The sequence below is a fragment of the Chiloscyllium punctatum genome, chromosome 7, assembly GCF_047496795.1.
Source record: "Chiloscyllium punctatum isolate Juve2018m chromosome 7, sChiPun1.3, whole genome shotgun sequence".
Lineage (NCBI taxonomy): Eukaryota > Metazoa > Chordata > Chondrichthyes > Orectolobiformes > Hemiscylliidae > Chiloscyllium > Chiloscyllium punctatum.
The window spans coordinates 101,150,499-101,166,134 of NC_092745.1; the positions used below are offsets into that span (position 1 = coordinate 101,150,499).

Here is a 15,636-nt window from a genome sequence, read left to right on the forward strand (position 1 = left end):
AGTCCCTAGCTGCAGTAATTGGTCATGATCGTTCTTCGTGAGAAGGAAGATCATTTTCCATTATTGCAAATTTAAGGTATTAACACTTGTATACAAGCAGTCTCAGGTAGTTAACATTTCTATTGAAGGTGGTGGCTGGACTCAGACACTTTGGGCAGTAGATATTACTGGTGTGTATTCTCTCCCCCACCCACCTTAAACTAATTATCTCTGTTATGTGTAAATTTTGTGCTAGGATCCTCTTGGACTCAGGCAGTATCTGTGTATGCTTCACTGTACCTTTCTATGTAATAACTCAGCAGCCATCTTGTGTCTGTGTACCCCATGACAGCATGCCCCATGTCAACTTCCACTTCACTCCCCACTTTGTGGTCAAGGAGGTGACTTTGGAGATCTCCCGCAGACCACCCAACTCACATATAGAGGGAAGCCTTTTCTAAGGTCTCCCATCCTGAGGGGTTCAAGGAGTGCGAGCTTCTTTGGGGCTCTTCTGTGGTGACACTGCTCCTGGCACAGACTGCATCAGTAGCACCTTACAGCAAAGCTTTACACAGCCGAGGCCTAGGCAGAATACCAGTGTGAGTGAAATAAGGAGCACAATCCCATGTGCCAAATAGGATTTGCCTATCAGCCATCCTAGCCGGCTCTCTCCTCCTGTGGCTCCTTGTCTGATGTCATCTAGCTGGTCCTGAATGTTTTTGATCTCCTGTGTAATATTGTAAGAATCAACAATGACAGGGGTTATACACTTGTCACCGATGATTGTACATACTCCCCCTTGCTGGGCTAACCGATAATCCACTGTGTTTCATGTCCTCTGTGCATAATGTCTGAGTTCAGACAATTCACCGTTGATTGCTTTCAAAGCCTTTGATGTATCGTTCCCTAAGATTGTTAATCCACACACAATATAGTTTCAGTTTTTAGCACAGACAACCCCTGCTGCCCCCTCCGAAAGATAGAAATCCCAAAAACCCAAACCGCAAAGATGATCCCAGCATGGTGGGATCTGCCAGTTGGCGCAGAATCCTGGCTGTTGGAGCGGGTCACTATCCTTCTCCGAACATGTCGCCCACTGGGGCATCGTATAGTGAGGGGTCCTATCATTCCTACTGTGAAATGGTTCGGGAGATTTGGTGTGTCAGTAACATAAATCCCCTTAAATAAGCAAATGAACCCCTTTGCTGCCCGATAACATACAGTGTCCTGTTCCTGGGCCTGTTTTTCTACCCATCGCACCTCTGACTCCCTGTTTGTTCCCCCCCAACGGGTATGTCCGTGTGGCAGAGCTGACATGAGTGCCATTGCACTGTCTGCATATAAACTGCCTTCCCGCGGTCATGTACAAGCATGCCTGCTCACTGCAGGTGCAGGTAAATTGTCCCCGGGAGATCTTACAGTGCCGGGGAGTATATTATGTCTGCACGCATGAACTGTTTCTGGATACCAGGGCATAAACACATCCCCATCCCTGCCCCGTGAAACAGAGTGGGTAATCAGTGATGTTGAAATAGGTCTTTCCCTCCCTCTGTTGGGGCGCCCGACCCCATGGGCCTGTTGGCTTGACCAATTTCACACACCTACCCTGGGGTCCCCTTTTGTATTTTCCTAGCTGTCCCTTCCATGGCGCGCCCAAGGTATGTATTGTGTATAAATGACAAGGGGTCCACACAGGGGTGGCCACAAATAGGGATTCGACCGATCACACCAGTGGGTAACACTCCGTTTGGTTCCCATGTAAATTTAAGTGGGTTTTGTAAAATAGGTTATCCTTAAATCCCGACAGGCTTTCGGCTATCACAATGTTTAGAAACAGTAGTATGTACTCGAGTATGTACATGATTAAAGTTAAATGAGGTTAATAGTCAGTGTCCCTTTTTTTTACAATGGTACCCGGAAGTCAGCAACAGTAGGTGTTTTCTGTGTCTTGTCAGCAGTTTTATCCCTGTCTCTGGGTGCTTTGCTCGGTTGTGGTATCGGTGCTCTCCCCTTGGTCACTGTCTTGCTCACAGTTCCTGTCTGTGCCTGGGGGATGGTCAATCATATTAGTTTGTTCATAGGAGTCCTTATACGGTTTGAGTTGGGTGCAGTACTTCCACGGGCCTTTTCCCCTAATGTCTATATAGGCGCAGGTGTTCACCACTGATTATAACTTCGTACGGCCCATTCCATTTTGGGGCAAAGCCTGGTTTGTCAGGCAGAGTTCACACGAGCCCATGGTTCCCAGCTGCTGGGACATCAGGGAAGGTTTCGAATTCCCCTGCTTTGTCCTTTTGCTCTTGTCTCTCAGTTACCAATTTACATATCCCTTTTAGGTGGGTGCTTAATTCCACTCGATCTCTCCAAATTTTATCTTTTAGTGCTCCTACATCGGTCCCACTTGTTATAATGGTCTCTGGTAATTGCGTTTCTCTCCCAATTATTAATTTGTCGGGTGTTAGATCGATTGCCTGATTCGTGATGGCTCTTAATTTTATTAATATGGCTGGCAGCACTTCACCTATGTCCTCCCTGATGTCTGTATGACCTTGGCTAAAGAACTTTTAAGGGTTCTGTTCATTCTCTCAACCATCCCTGAGCTCTGGGGGTGATAGGGGATATGAAAGTTTTGTTTTATCCCAAGTAGCTGGCATACTGTTTCCATACATTTGCCTGTGCAATGTCTATAGGGATACCCCCACCTTGGGGTTACCTCCTCTGCTAAAATCCTGGCTACAGTGGTAGCGATGAGGTAAAAACAATGACTGCAGATGCTGGAAAGCAAATACTGGATTAGTAGTGCTGGAAGAGCACAGCAGTTCAGGCAGCATCCAACGAGCAGCGAAATCGACGTTTCGGGCAAAAGCCCTTCATCCGAAACGTCGATTTCGCTGCTCGTTGGATGCTGCCTGAACTGCTGTGCTCTTCCAGCACCACTTATCCAGTACAGTGGTAGCGATTACAGTTCTTGGTGGGGAATACCTCTACCCACCAGGTGAACTGGTCTGTGATGACCAGGCAATACGTTTTCCCACAGGAAGGTGATAGTGGCCCTTTGAATTCCATTTGGAGGTGTTCCTAGGATCCCCATGGCCTTGGCTGGGGTCCCATCCTAATTTTTATGGGTCTGTCTGGGTTGTGCTGTCTGCAAATCACACATCTGCAGCAGTATTTGACTATATCTCTTCCCATTCTCTTCCACCACCACACTCTCCCTAGACTTGCTATCATAGCTTCCCTGCCTGTATGTGAGAGCCCGTGGTGCAGCTCAAGCAAGGTGTTTTGTAAGCACACTGGTGCTACCACCTTGTCTGTTTGCCTTCAGACACTGTCCTCCCCTTTAAGTGTTCCCTGTATTTCCTACTCTCTCTGTCTTCCTATGGGGTGTCCTCCTGTAACTGCTGTGTGTGAATGGCATCTTCCGCTAGTTCAATTGTTGCTATTGGAACCTCATCAACAGTTTCCTGCTCTAAGGCTTGCTGGACTGCTTGGTCTGCGGCTTGGTTCCCTTTAAATTTCAGCCAGCCTGGACTATCTTTCCCTGGCTACTTTTGGTGTGTTTTGATTTTTATTACTGCAGCCTCTTTTGGCTGTTCACTGGCGCTCAGCAGTGCTTGGATTCTTAACTGATGTTTGATGGGGGTTCCTCCAGCAGTGGTGAACTCTCTTATCCCCATGTAACCATATAGTCTTGTCCAACTCTGAAGTTGGCTGTCTGTATAAATGTTCACAATTCTCCCCTTTGACAGTTCAAATGCTTTAGTTAGCGCTACTATCTCTGCTACTTGTGCGGACTGACCTCCGTCAATCCTTCCTGACATAATGGTCTCTAGTTTATTGTTTATCACAGCGGGGTGACCCCGCTATATATTTCCGTGACCCATCCATGAAGAAGGTCTCCTTGGCTGTGTCTAGGGGGATATTCTTTACCCTACACCTATCTTCATCCCCATCTATATCTCCGCAATTGTGTGGTTCCCCTGTGTCCAGAATTCCCTCGGCTGGATTTTCTCCCATATCCCTAACTATTACCACGGACTGACTTGGTGGGAGGAGAACTGTCTCCCACTTTGCCCATCTCATATTGGAGACGGCCCTCAGCTTCCCGGTGTTTAACATTTCTACTAGAGTGTGTTTGGTGTGGAGGGTGACATTCCCTGCCATTACTGACCCTCACGGCCCAAGCAGCACAGTCTAAGGCCACTATGCATCTGGGCAGCCCGGTGACTACTGACCCTTCCGTGGTAGAGTTATATCCCACGGGTCTTCTCCTGCCACCGTGCTCCTGTGTGACCACTGCGGAGTAAAATCCTCCCTCATTATTACAATGTATGTGGAAGTCTTTACAGGGATCTGGCAGCCTAGCCTGAGGGCCGATAGTAACCGAGTTTTTAGCTCACTGTAAGCCTCTTCCTGTTCTGGAGTCCAGGTCACAGGTTCCAAGGTGGGTTTGCCCTTTTTGATTAGTTTTTGAATTGGTTCAGCCAATTTTACAAACTCTGGTATAAAGCTCTAGTTATAATTAAATAGCCCCAAGACCTTTCTGACTTCCCTTACAATAACAGGTCGTGACATTCACTGAATTGCTTTCTTTCGGTCGCTTGTCATTTCCTTGAGTCCCTGAGATATAAGTTGTCCCAGGTATAGGACTGGTGATTGTCCAGTTTGTGCTTTTGTAGGGCTGACTTTTAACCCTGTGGCTGTCAGCTCATGCAACATGAGGTATAAAGCTTCCTGGTGTCCTGATTCGGATTCTGAAGCAATCAGGATATTGTCCCTGTACTGTAGGGCAGTGCTTCCTTCTGGTAAATATTTTGTTGAGTATGTCGCTCATCACTCAGTGAAAAATAGTGGGGCTGTTGTGGAGCCTCTGTGGCAGGCGAGTCCACATGTACTGCCTGTCCCTTACTGTGAAGGCGCATTTTTTCTGGGATCCAGGATGTAGTGGGATGGACCAGAATCTGTTGTCTATGTCTAATACTGTGAAAATCTTGTGTTCAGGGGTCAATCCGTTGAGAATTATGGAGGGGTCTGCTACAATGGGTTGCAATTTGGGGGTGACCTTGTTTAGCCCCATATAGTCAATGGTGAGTCTGTAGCTCTCATTAGGCTTTATACTGGGCCTGTTGGGAAACTGGTTGTTCTTGTGGTTTCTTTCAGGATTCCCTATTTTACTAGTCTTTAACTATCTCCATGACTGCTTTCTCTGCTTCAGGCTTGATTGGGTACTGCCAGTTGGGCTTATGCTCCCGTCCAGGCATCGTTATAGGGTCTATCTGTTATAGGGTAAATCTGTGTCCAACTTTGTCTTTGCCCATGCCTCGGGGATGGAGGCGCAGATGGCTCTGAATCCCCCTTTTTTGAGGTTCCAGTCCCTACTGATGGCTGTAACTACTTTAATAGCCTTGAGGTGACTTGCAAATTTCCCAATCTCTGTCTTTCCACCGTCCTGTTTTGGCCAGATCAATTTTCCTTTTGCACAGTCAATCAAGACTTTGTATTCCTTCATGAGATCATTACCCATTATGGTGCCTTCATTATTTTGGCACTCATAAAATATATAGGGATATATATGTTATTCATTTCCACGAGGGTAGTCTTGCTTAAGTAAGTGGGTGTCTCATCCCCTCCTACCCGATAAGGTGGATCATTTTATTTGTGTGGGGTAAAGGTAAGTTGGTGATAGATACAGCTGCTCCTGTGCCTACCAACATCTCACACTTTCTACCTCCAGCTACTGCGGGCATATAAATTCTCCCCGCTCCCTTACTCTTACGAATGGGGATAGCTGGTTGTCAGCTCTGCTGGCCTCTGGAGTCCTGCGGTTCCGCTGTGTTCTGGGTGTTGTTTGAGGGTTCCTCATGCTTTTCCCAGCACCCTGCCTTTGTATGCCATGCTCTATTGCAGCGGCTGCAGTATACTTTACACTGTTCCTTGTCCTATTCTCTGCCTGTGGGGCCCAACAGTCTCTGGCAAAGTGTCCCCGTCGGCCACAGTTGTGGCAGGATATATTGGTTCTGCCTTCACCTCTGTTCCGGTAGGCTGTTCTGTTGAGTTTTATTTTTATTGCGGGAGCTTCTGCCTCCTGCACCCCGCTAGCCTGCTCTACCAGGTTGTCATAATTTTGGGACATTATCACTCCCATTTTCAGGATGGATTGATGGGCACTAGAGGGCCTGTCTCTAAAAGCCTAAATGAATGCCCGGCCCTCACAATCTGGGTTTGCTTGTCCTGAGCACTCCTGGTATACCCTAAATAATCGTTCCCCATACTCAGAGGCTCCTTCCCCTTTAAGCTGTTTAGTGGTCGTGATTTTGCTTCAGTTCGTGGGAGCATTTCCTAATATCTGCTGGATCTCTTCTTTAAAATGGACGAAGGGAGCCTACTGAGCATCTATCTCAGCTGTGAGGGCAACGGGCACGTGTCCACCGTCCACCCGTATAGTGTCAGGCTGTTGTGGCTTCGGGTCCACCATCCACCTGTCTCCATTTGTCCGTTGGGCACGCTGTCTGGACTAGCTGGTGTATATCCCTCAAATGTCAGTCAGTGCCCTACTCATGTACTGTCCAACTTTTACCAGAACCTCGTGTTTGCACTTCTGGCTGTAATTTGCCCAGGGAAGCCATGATCTGTTGCCTTTCCCCCGGGGAAAAGGGTTTATTGTTTGCTTTTGGCTGCAATTCTGTCCCCCTTCTAGTGACTGGCGCTAGATTATATTCTTGCACCTCCTGCTCTGCTGAGGGAGCAGTTGGTGCCTATTGTACAGTTTCATAGGAGGGGAGAGAATCAGTCTCCCTTTCCTCCTGTTCTTTTTCTAATCTTTGCTCTAGCTCCTTTATCCTATCCTCGAGTTCCTTAATTCGTTCTTAGTCTTTTCTCCACCTGCTAGTGGAGGCACCTACTTGTTCAATTAGGCCTGCTAATTGGTACTAATATTACCCCTATCTTTTTAGTTTTATTTTGTTTTTCTTTGTCAATCTAATTTCCCTGCTGTACTAATGTCTCGGATGGATTCCAGCCACCTTTCTTCATCTGTTCTGTCAGTGCTAGTCTTGTATTTCTCAATAAGGCAACCTGCAGTATCCCCTTTAAAATCTTGATCTGCCATCTCACAGATTGTGTACCCCCCAGATACCACCAATAGTAAAGTGCCCTTAACCAGTGGAACTTCTCTACCCCCTGGCCACTAATACTGTCCCAACACCGTACGGCGTAGCAGTCTCCTAGCAAAGTATGCTCTCTACCGGTGGGACTTCTCTACCCTCCCGGCCAGCACCACTAGTTAGTACCTATCGGTCGGCTGGGAACGTTGGCTCAATAGGGTGTGCTCTCTCCCGGGATTCCTCTGCTCTCCTGGCCACCTCTACTGTTCCAACACTGCCCAATAAGCCCAGAACTTACCTCTAGCCCAGTGTGCTCTCTACTGGACAGACCTTTTACTCTCCTGGCCACTGCCACTATTTAAGCTCTGTCATTCTATTACAGACTGACAGAGTATCATGGTTACAGTGTCCACGCTTCCCACCTTGGCAACATGCTGCTTCACTGGAGTTTGGCTCTTGGTCAGAGTGATCAGCTCCTTTTCCTCACCGCTTCAATTTAAAACACAATAACAGACAGCACCCAACCTTTAACCAGGCTCTAACTAGACTCTGTGTTGTTCACCCCGACAGAGTCCAACATTAACTGACTTTGCCACTTGTGCTTCACAACTCCTAGTGCCCTAGGCACCTCAATTCCCACTTCAATTCTCAACCATCGCGGTGAGGGGGGTTACCCCTCTTAACAACCTGTTTTGTCAGGGTTTTTGAGGCTGGCACTGCCTTGTCCTCTGGTCGTTTCAGCACAAGCAGCTAGTTATCACACCAGTTAGTACACTTTCCCACTTACACTCCACAGGCACGCACTTATACTTAACCCAATACTATCGCACAAGTTACACTTTACAATGGTATGCCCTTTTAAATTATGTCTTTGGGCCAGTTTGATTCTTCCCATTTGCAGATTCTTACCCTGGCTCCCCAATCATGGCCTTTGACCAGAGCACCAGGAATAAGAGATCCTGCTGACTAAATCGATTGTTGTGGGGAAAATCACCAGTCTCAGAGTCAGAATTGAAATTCAACAACAGAGTTTACTGCACAAAGAGCTCCGGGGAGAAAGAGATGTCCAGCAGCACGGGTGTCAGCTGCCAGCCTTCTCTGACCCTCAGAGCACATGGCACAATATTTTATACATTTCATGGTATAATGGTCCAGATATTGAGTCTTTCTTGTGCAACATGGTTTGTTTACAGAAAACACTACAGAGTAATTGTCAGTTTCAGAGGAATGTTAGAGTCATTGTCAGTTTCAGCAGCTACACAGAAGTCCCTCGCTGCAGTAATTGGTCATGATCGTTCTTCCTGAGAAGGAAGAACATTTTCCTTTACTGCAAATCTAAGGTAACACTTGTATTCAAGCAGTTTCAGGTAGTTAACATATCTATTGAAGGTGGTGGCTGGACTCAGACACTTCAGTAGGCGTATTCCCTCCCCGACCCACCTTAAACTAATTATCTCTTCTGTATCTATTGTGCAGGTATCCTGTTGGTCTCAGGCAGTATCTGTGTATGCTTCACTGTACCTTTCTATGTAAGGGCTCAGCGGCCATCTTGTGTGCTAAGTGACCAGCTTATGGCTCAGCGGCCCTTGTGTGTCTCTGTGCCCTGTGTCAGCATGTCCCGTGTCAACTCCACTTCACTACACATCAGATTGCAGCATCATTCCCTGCAATGCAAAATATACTTGCCATTTTGGACACTCTCAATGTCACTAATATATACAGTCTCACATTGCAGCATTCATACTCATATTTCTATGATAATCCTATACTGTCACTAAATGTGCTACCACCAATACACCTTCAAAAGAAACTGTGTTCTATTTTCAGACAAAAACAGCTCATAATTTGAAACAGAATAGAAACAGGCTCGAAGGATTGATAAGCCAGGTTCGTGGATAAGGTTTGTTTATGTGCATTATTCTATAATTGTAGATAAATTGGATCTTTAAAGGTGGAACTCTTTGCAATTAATATAAGGCTGTATATGCAGAAATGTTGGGAATATGGTCACGTGAGTTCAATCAGTGACCCTCATGTTAGATTTCCTTTAGTTTTCCAATTGTTAACAGATGAGATGCTTCTTTCTTTCATTTGCTTAATAGTTTCAAGTTGTTAATTGCAGCTTTCTTGAATCGGAATTCAACGACAGAGTTTATTGTACAAAGAAACCGGAGATCCGGGGAGAGAGAGATGTCTGGCAGAATGGCTGTCAGCTGTGAGCCTTCTCTCACCCTCAGCGGATCATTTCAGATTTATTTTAGCATTTATAGACCAGAAAATACAGGAATAACATTCATAGTAAAAATGTATATGAGAACCATAAACACCTGGTGGAAATGAAAGCTAACCTGATGCAAAGTCTCTTATTACAACACAAGACACAAATGAGCAGGACACAGAGAGCAGCAACTTAGAGTCTCTTTAAAGTAGAAATATTAAAGATTTTAATCCACTGATTCTCAGGGTTCTGAGGATTAAGTGAACTCCAAAAGTAAGCAATATGTGACTAAGATATATCTTCAATACCTAGAAAGTACTTTTTTTTGCTCTTTCTAGGCTGACTCTTCAGTAATTAAAAATAAACAATAAGTTGGAAATACTCAAGTCAAAAGGTATCTGCGGAGTAAGGAACAAAATAGAAGTAGAGGAGGGTGAGTTGCAAACATTTTAAGTGAGTTCACAAGTAGGAAATTGTTGGAGTAAAGTAACCATAGTCTCACCAGACAATAGAGCTGCTTCTCTCTCAATACAGGAAGATGGCTGCTACTAGCGGTTATACCTCAGATGAGGGAAAGTTTGAGAAAAAGAAAATCAATCCCCTTGGTAAACTTAGCCAGTACAGGAATTGAACACACACTATTAGCATCAAATCTGCATTACAAACCAGTTATCCAACAAACTGAGCTAAACTGACACCTGCTGGAATAGTTAAGTACAAAAGTGAAAATCTGCAATAAGGTGAAAGGCATGTGAGGTCAAATAACAAAATAGATTACAGTGCTGGACAAGAGATGATGGCATTAGCACAAGAAAACAATCAAGTGAAAGAATCATGGTATATTTACTGCATAGAAAATGGCCACTTGACCCATCATGTCTGCACACTGAGAAAGGGTCACCCAGTCAAACTATAGCTATCCACCTCACGATTCATCATTCAGCCAACTTTTCTATCATCTACAAACTTCTTCATCATTTATATCCAAATCGTTAGTATGCATCATAAAGAACATTGGACACAGCACTGAGCATCTGACATGTTCAGAGGAGGTATAAATTGCTAAAGCATATCCAAATTCAACAATTGGGATTATCTTAGAAATGTGGGCAGTGGTTATTAGAAAAGTTGCTGAACTCTGCTGAGTCTGGAAGTTTGATGCAAATGTGAGATGTTGTTTCCTCAGCTTATAATGACCTTCTCTAGAACGGTGTAGGACAAAAGGTTCTTGAGAAAGTCGTGCGGTGAATTAAAATGAAAACTGTCCAAAAACTTGGAGTTACATATGCAAATTGAAACATGAGAGATTGTGAAATATCTCCACATCTGTGTTTTTCTCCACAATGTGCTAAATTTTAAAAACTACAATACCTTGATGTGCTTGCAGACCTGGGTGGTAAGATAGCAGGAGGTAAAAGATCAGGTGCTGCATCTCTCATGCTTGCATGACAAGGTGTCATGGAAATGGGAGGGAGTGTTTGAGGATTAATCCAAGGTGTCATGGGGAGTACAAACCCTTCAGTGTGCTGAAAGTTGAGAGTAAGGGAAGTTATATTTGGTGGAGACATCATGCTGGAAAAGGAAGAGGATTGCCGAGCGAATGTGAAGGCTAAGAGTAAGTCAGTTGGGGATATGCTGCTCCTGAAGAGAGAGAGAGAGAGATGAGTGTAGCTGCAAGCTATGATACCTGAGAATTCCTGGAGCTGGAGAAGTCTGGGAAGACTAATGAAGAGCTGGTCACCTGTGGATGTCACTTCTTGTGGGTCGCTTGGTGCATTGATTAGATTACTTACAGCATGGAAACAGGCCCTTCGGGCCAACAAGTCCACACCGACCCACCGAAGCTCACCCACCCACACATTTACCCTGCACCTAACACTATGGGCAATTTAGCATGGCCAATTCACCTAACCTGCACGTTTTTGGACTGTGGGAGGAAACCGGAGCAGCCGGAGGAAACCCACGCAGACACGGGGAGAATGTGCAAACTCCACACAGTCAGTCGCCTGAGGCGGGAATTGAACCCAGGTCTTTGGTGCTGTGAGGCAGCAGTGCTAACCACTGTGCCACCGTGCCGCCCACACTTCCTTATCTATTCCTTTCAGGCTTGCTCAGCTTGAAACATGGTAATTTTGCTCCCATTGTTAATACAGTTAGGAATACTCGCTGTACTAGAGCCATTCAATGATACTGAGAGACCCAGGGCACTGCCTTCCTGCTTGTTTTTTCCATTACTGTGGTTGCTGCAACCTCAAGAATCTCAATGATGTTAAGCCTTTCTAACTCATGTCATGATCTATTTAATTAGAAATCATTCTTTTGACAGCTTCAGTGCATCATCCCATCCACCCTTCCAAACTGGCAGGGAAATCTTGTGGTGAAATGCTTATGCCTTGACTCTGGGAGTGAATTGCTTTCATAGAATCACAGAATCCCTACAGTGTGAAAGCAAGCCATTCAGCCTATCCAACCCATTGCATCCCTCTGAGCATCCTATCCAGGGCAACCACCCTACCCTCTCCCTGCAACCCTGCATTTCCCGTAGCTAATCCACCTAGCCTGGACATAGCTGGACACTGTGGGCAATTTAGCATGGCCAATCCACCGAAAACCTTGAACTGCATACAGTTCTGCTGTTCAAGCAAGGACTATATTCAGAAGATTCTATCCTTTATTTCCCTCTTCACAAATACTTTCTGAAAATAGAGATTGATTATTTCTAGTAATTTCTGTTTTCGTTTCTTATTTCAAGAAAATGCAGTATTTTGCCTTTGTCTTCAACAGTTTGTAGATAAAAATGTAAATGTCAAACTTTAGGGAGGTGGGAGAATGAACCTTCAAGGTTGTCCAAATTATTAGCATTATCACTGTTAATAAACTATTAGCCTTTTGCTTAACCCAACTTCATCCAGATTAGTGTAGAGGCAAATATGAAAACAAGCGTGAATATGACCTTTATCCTCATCTCTCCTTCAGAAAATCTAGGCTTAAGCCCAAGTGTCACATCTGAACAAGTTGATTAGGATAACTACCTTTACCAGTTCTGTGGTGTAATGGTGTTTAATAATGTAAATGAATATATTTCACAAACATTATTTATGCTGAACACAATTGTAATGTTTCTGTAAATTCTTGGTGATTTCATTTTGCTTTGACAATATACAAACAAATACCAGCGAAATGTAAGTCACACAGGAACGTTTTGATGAAATCCTCATCATGACTCTGACTAATAATCAAAAGAGAAATATACTTTACATTTTTAGATAACATGCTAAAACAACAAGGTTCTATGTAGTGTAAAATTCTCAGTGAAGAATATATAATTGAAAAGAAGTTATTCACTGAACAGAAGGAAACATAAATTGAAATGCAAATAATTAAATACAACAGAAAATTAGATTGAATTAAACTTAATTATGTTCATTGCAGGTTGTTCACCCAATACTAAAAAGTGTCTTTTGGAGGATTCCAAACTTCTTTCATTGAGCTGCAGTGGATCCATTTTAAGATAAGCCAAAGCAATTCTCTTCTGACAAAGACAAGGCTTTTCTAATCTTCTAAACAACATCTGGGAAATAGACAAGAAAGTAGAGGTCAATGAAATTAAAATAAAATATAGATTTGCATCTATCTATCACATATCATAGCTTCAGGACTAGTCAAAGCAACCAATTAATTATTTTTTGAAATGTAATTATTATTGTAATGAAGGAAATACAGAAATTTGTATGCAGCCAAAATCCTATAAACAGCAATGAAATCATTGTCCAGATAATTTGTTCCATTGAAGTTAGCTGAGAGTAAATGTTGGCTAGGCCACTGATGATCTTCATTACAGTGTCATGGCATTGTTGATATTCATCTCCATGAACAGAGAGGACCTTGGTATAACAGATCATCTGAAAGATGTAAATAAGAATGAAAGCCCAATCCACTTATGGCTTTTGTTAATGTCATGAGTGGCAGAATCACAAATTTTGTTATAATTTATATTTATTTAGGCCTAATTTACAGTAAAGAACAAAACAGACTAGAAACTCATATGCTTTAGCTCTTGGGTGCAGGAGATGCGACTGTGTAACTGTTTAAATCCTGTTCTGAATTAGGTGGGTTGACATAAGTTTTATGCAGCCACCACATCTGCATGATTGTAGCATCTGGCCAAGCATGCCCTACATTGCTTTCTTTTCTTTTGCGCTGTTGTCTGCCTTTGTGCTCAGCATTGTGCAGAGAACCATGTGGTGCATTTAGCCAGCTCTTCTAAAAGACAGGTGCTCCCTCTTATAGGAAAGATGCAATGAATACCAATGACAGCATTTCAATTATGGAATTTTGAATGGGAGGGTAGGGAAGATATGCAGGGTGATGGATGGGAACATTGTTTAAGAATAAGAGATCGCCTATTAAAGTCAGAGATGATTTTTGTTTCCTGTCAGAGGGTCATTAGAATGTGGAATTCTCTTCACTAGAAGGCAGTGGAGGCTGCGTCTTTAGATTTATTCAAGGCTAAGTTAAAAAAAAATGTTGATGGGCAAGAGAGTATGCGTCAAGGTGAAGACAGGCAAATTAAGCTAATACCACAACCAATCAAACATGATTTTGATGAACAGTTAAACAGTCTTGAAAAGCCACATGGATGTACTCTTGCTCCAGAGTCCTATGTTCTTATGGATGTTCTTGGTGGAATAAAGTTGTTATCATTCTGTGGCATCATGGGGGTCAAGGACCACCCATAGAAAGGAATGAGAACAAGTTACCAGCAAAGTCACTTCCTACAGTCTTGAACTAAGAACCTGGCAATGGTTCCACAAGCATTCTAATTATCTCATATCTATGTTTATGATTAGTAAGTGCATTGTCACATAATATCTGCTCAACCAAAGTTGAGCAACCAGTCTTTTTGTACATTTATTTTCTCCAACCAATATCCAATTAACCTTTCCGAAAGCGCTAATAACTGTCTTAAAGTGGAGTGCAATAATGAGCACAGTATATTGAAGTATATAATTAAGGCTTTGTGTAGATTCAACAATCCTTCTTGGCATTCATATGTGTACCTCTCAGGATAAAGTTTAGGTGATTTGGCCATGCTAAATTGCCCATAGTGTTCAAGGATGCATAGGTTAGGTGTATTAGTCAGGGGTAAATATAAGATAATAGGGTAGGGTAATAGGTCTGGGTGGGTTACTCTTCAGTGGATCGGTATGGACTTGCTGGGCCGAAGGGTCTGTTTCAACACAGTTGGAATTCTAAATCTAAACATAAAAAAAACTAGAAATACTGTAGTTGTTCTTAAAAAAAAACAGATTTTCCAACTGTATCTCTAAATCCTTCTCCTCCTCCACAGCACCATACCTATTGGCATTCTAATTATTGCTTTTTTAAAAACCAAGTTGTACCTTGCATTTACTCATTTCATTTCACAACTCGTATTTAGACCTTTTTTTCCTATCTTTTGTTGAAACAAAAATATGCTTCTCAGATGTTTGAAATGACCAGCTAGTGGCTACATAGAAATAATGTACCAATTATAACAATTCACCTATTGATTCTTGAACACAGTAATTATTATTTGTGGTTTAATGAATGTTTAAAATGTAGTTGACCTAGAGTTAATGTGAATCATTGCATCATTGCACAGCAAAATATCAATGTAAAAAAAATGTTGAAGTTTTGATCTTTAAAAACAGCACAGACACTTCCAGTAACACTGCTCTGAGGAAGCAAGCCAAAATTGTCTAAAGTGTCCAGACACTGAATAATTGTCTCATGTCTTAACATCTACAAGGTAGCTCCAATTATACTATTGTTCAATATTTATTCTATTTTGCCCTTTCTGCCCTCACGTACCCTGAGAAAAAGGTGAGGCTGTGTTGCTCAGTTCTTCTGATATTCAAAATGGTGGCTACTGGTGGATGATCAGATTAATCAATGATGCAATAATTATTTTCAAAATGTTTAACTGATGGATTATTGGAGATAAAATTGTATTGTCAGTGATTCACAAAGAATTACTATGGTGATGTAATGTTCCTTAAAATAATTTTAGAGATTGAGTTAATTTCACCTCATTTTGCTTGCTGAGTGAATGAAGAGTAGAATTTCTCTTCCTGTCTTTTCTGTGCAGTTGAAGGTTTTGAGGGCCATAAATGTTGTCTGACTTGAATGGTAAAGACGTCTTTGATGCCACTGTGAAGCCATTAAGTGATATGATGGAAAGTGTTCTGCATGTCTCCCTTTTCAGTTGATTTTCCGGTATAAACTTCTCATGCAAGTCATTAGCACCTAAAAGCAAGTATTGGAATACATAATGTGCAAGTCAGTCTGCTTCAC

The 15,636-nt window shown here is 43.0% G+C and overlaps 1 protein-coding gene across 1 annotated transcript in view; it reads right to left on the minus strand.

Annotated features, from left to right (window-relative positions):
• Window positions 1–460: 460 nt before the first annotated feature.
• LOC140479360 (uncharacterized) overlaps window positions 461–15,636 on the minus strand; it is a 108,149-nt gene continuing 92,973 nt past the window's right edge. The window contains exons 20-23 of the mRNA XM_072573270.1: window positions 15,371–15,588; window positions 12,749–12,871; window positions 1,894–2,025; window positions 461–706 (exon numbers count right to left, since the gene is read on the minus strand). Of these exons, the coding sequence (XP_072429371.1) occupies window positions 461–706; window positions 1,894–2,025; window positions 12,749–12,871; window positions 15,371–15,588 (719 nt within the window). The remainder of the gene's footprint in view (window positions 707–1,893; window positions 2,026–12,748; window positions 12,872–15,370; window positions 15,589–15,636) is intronic.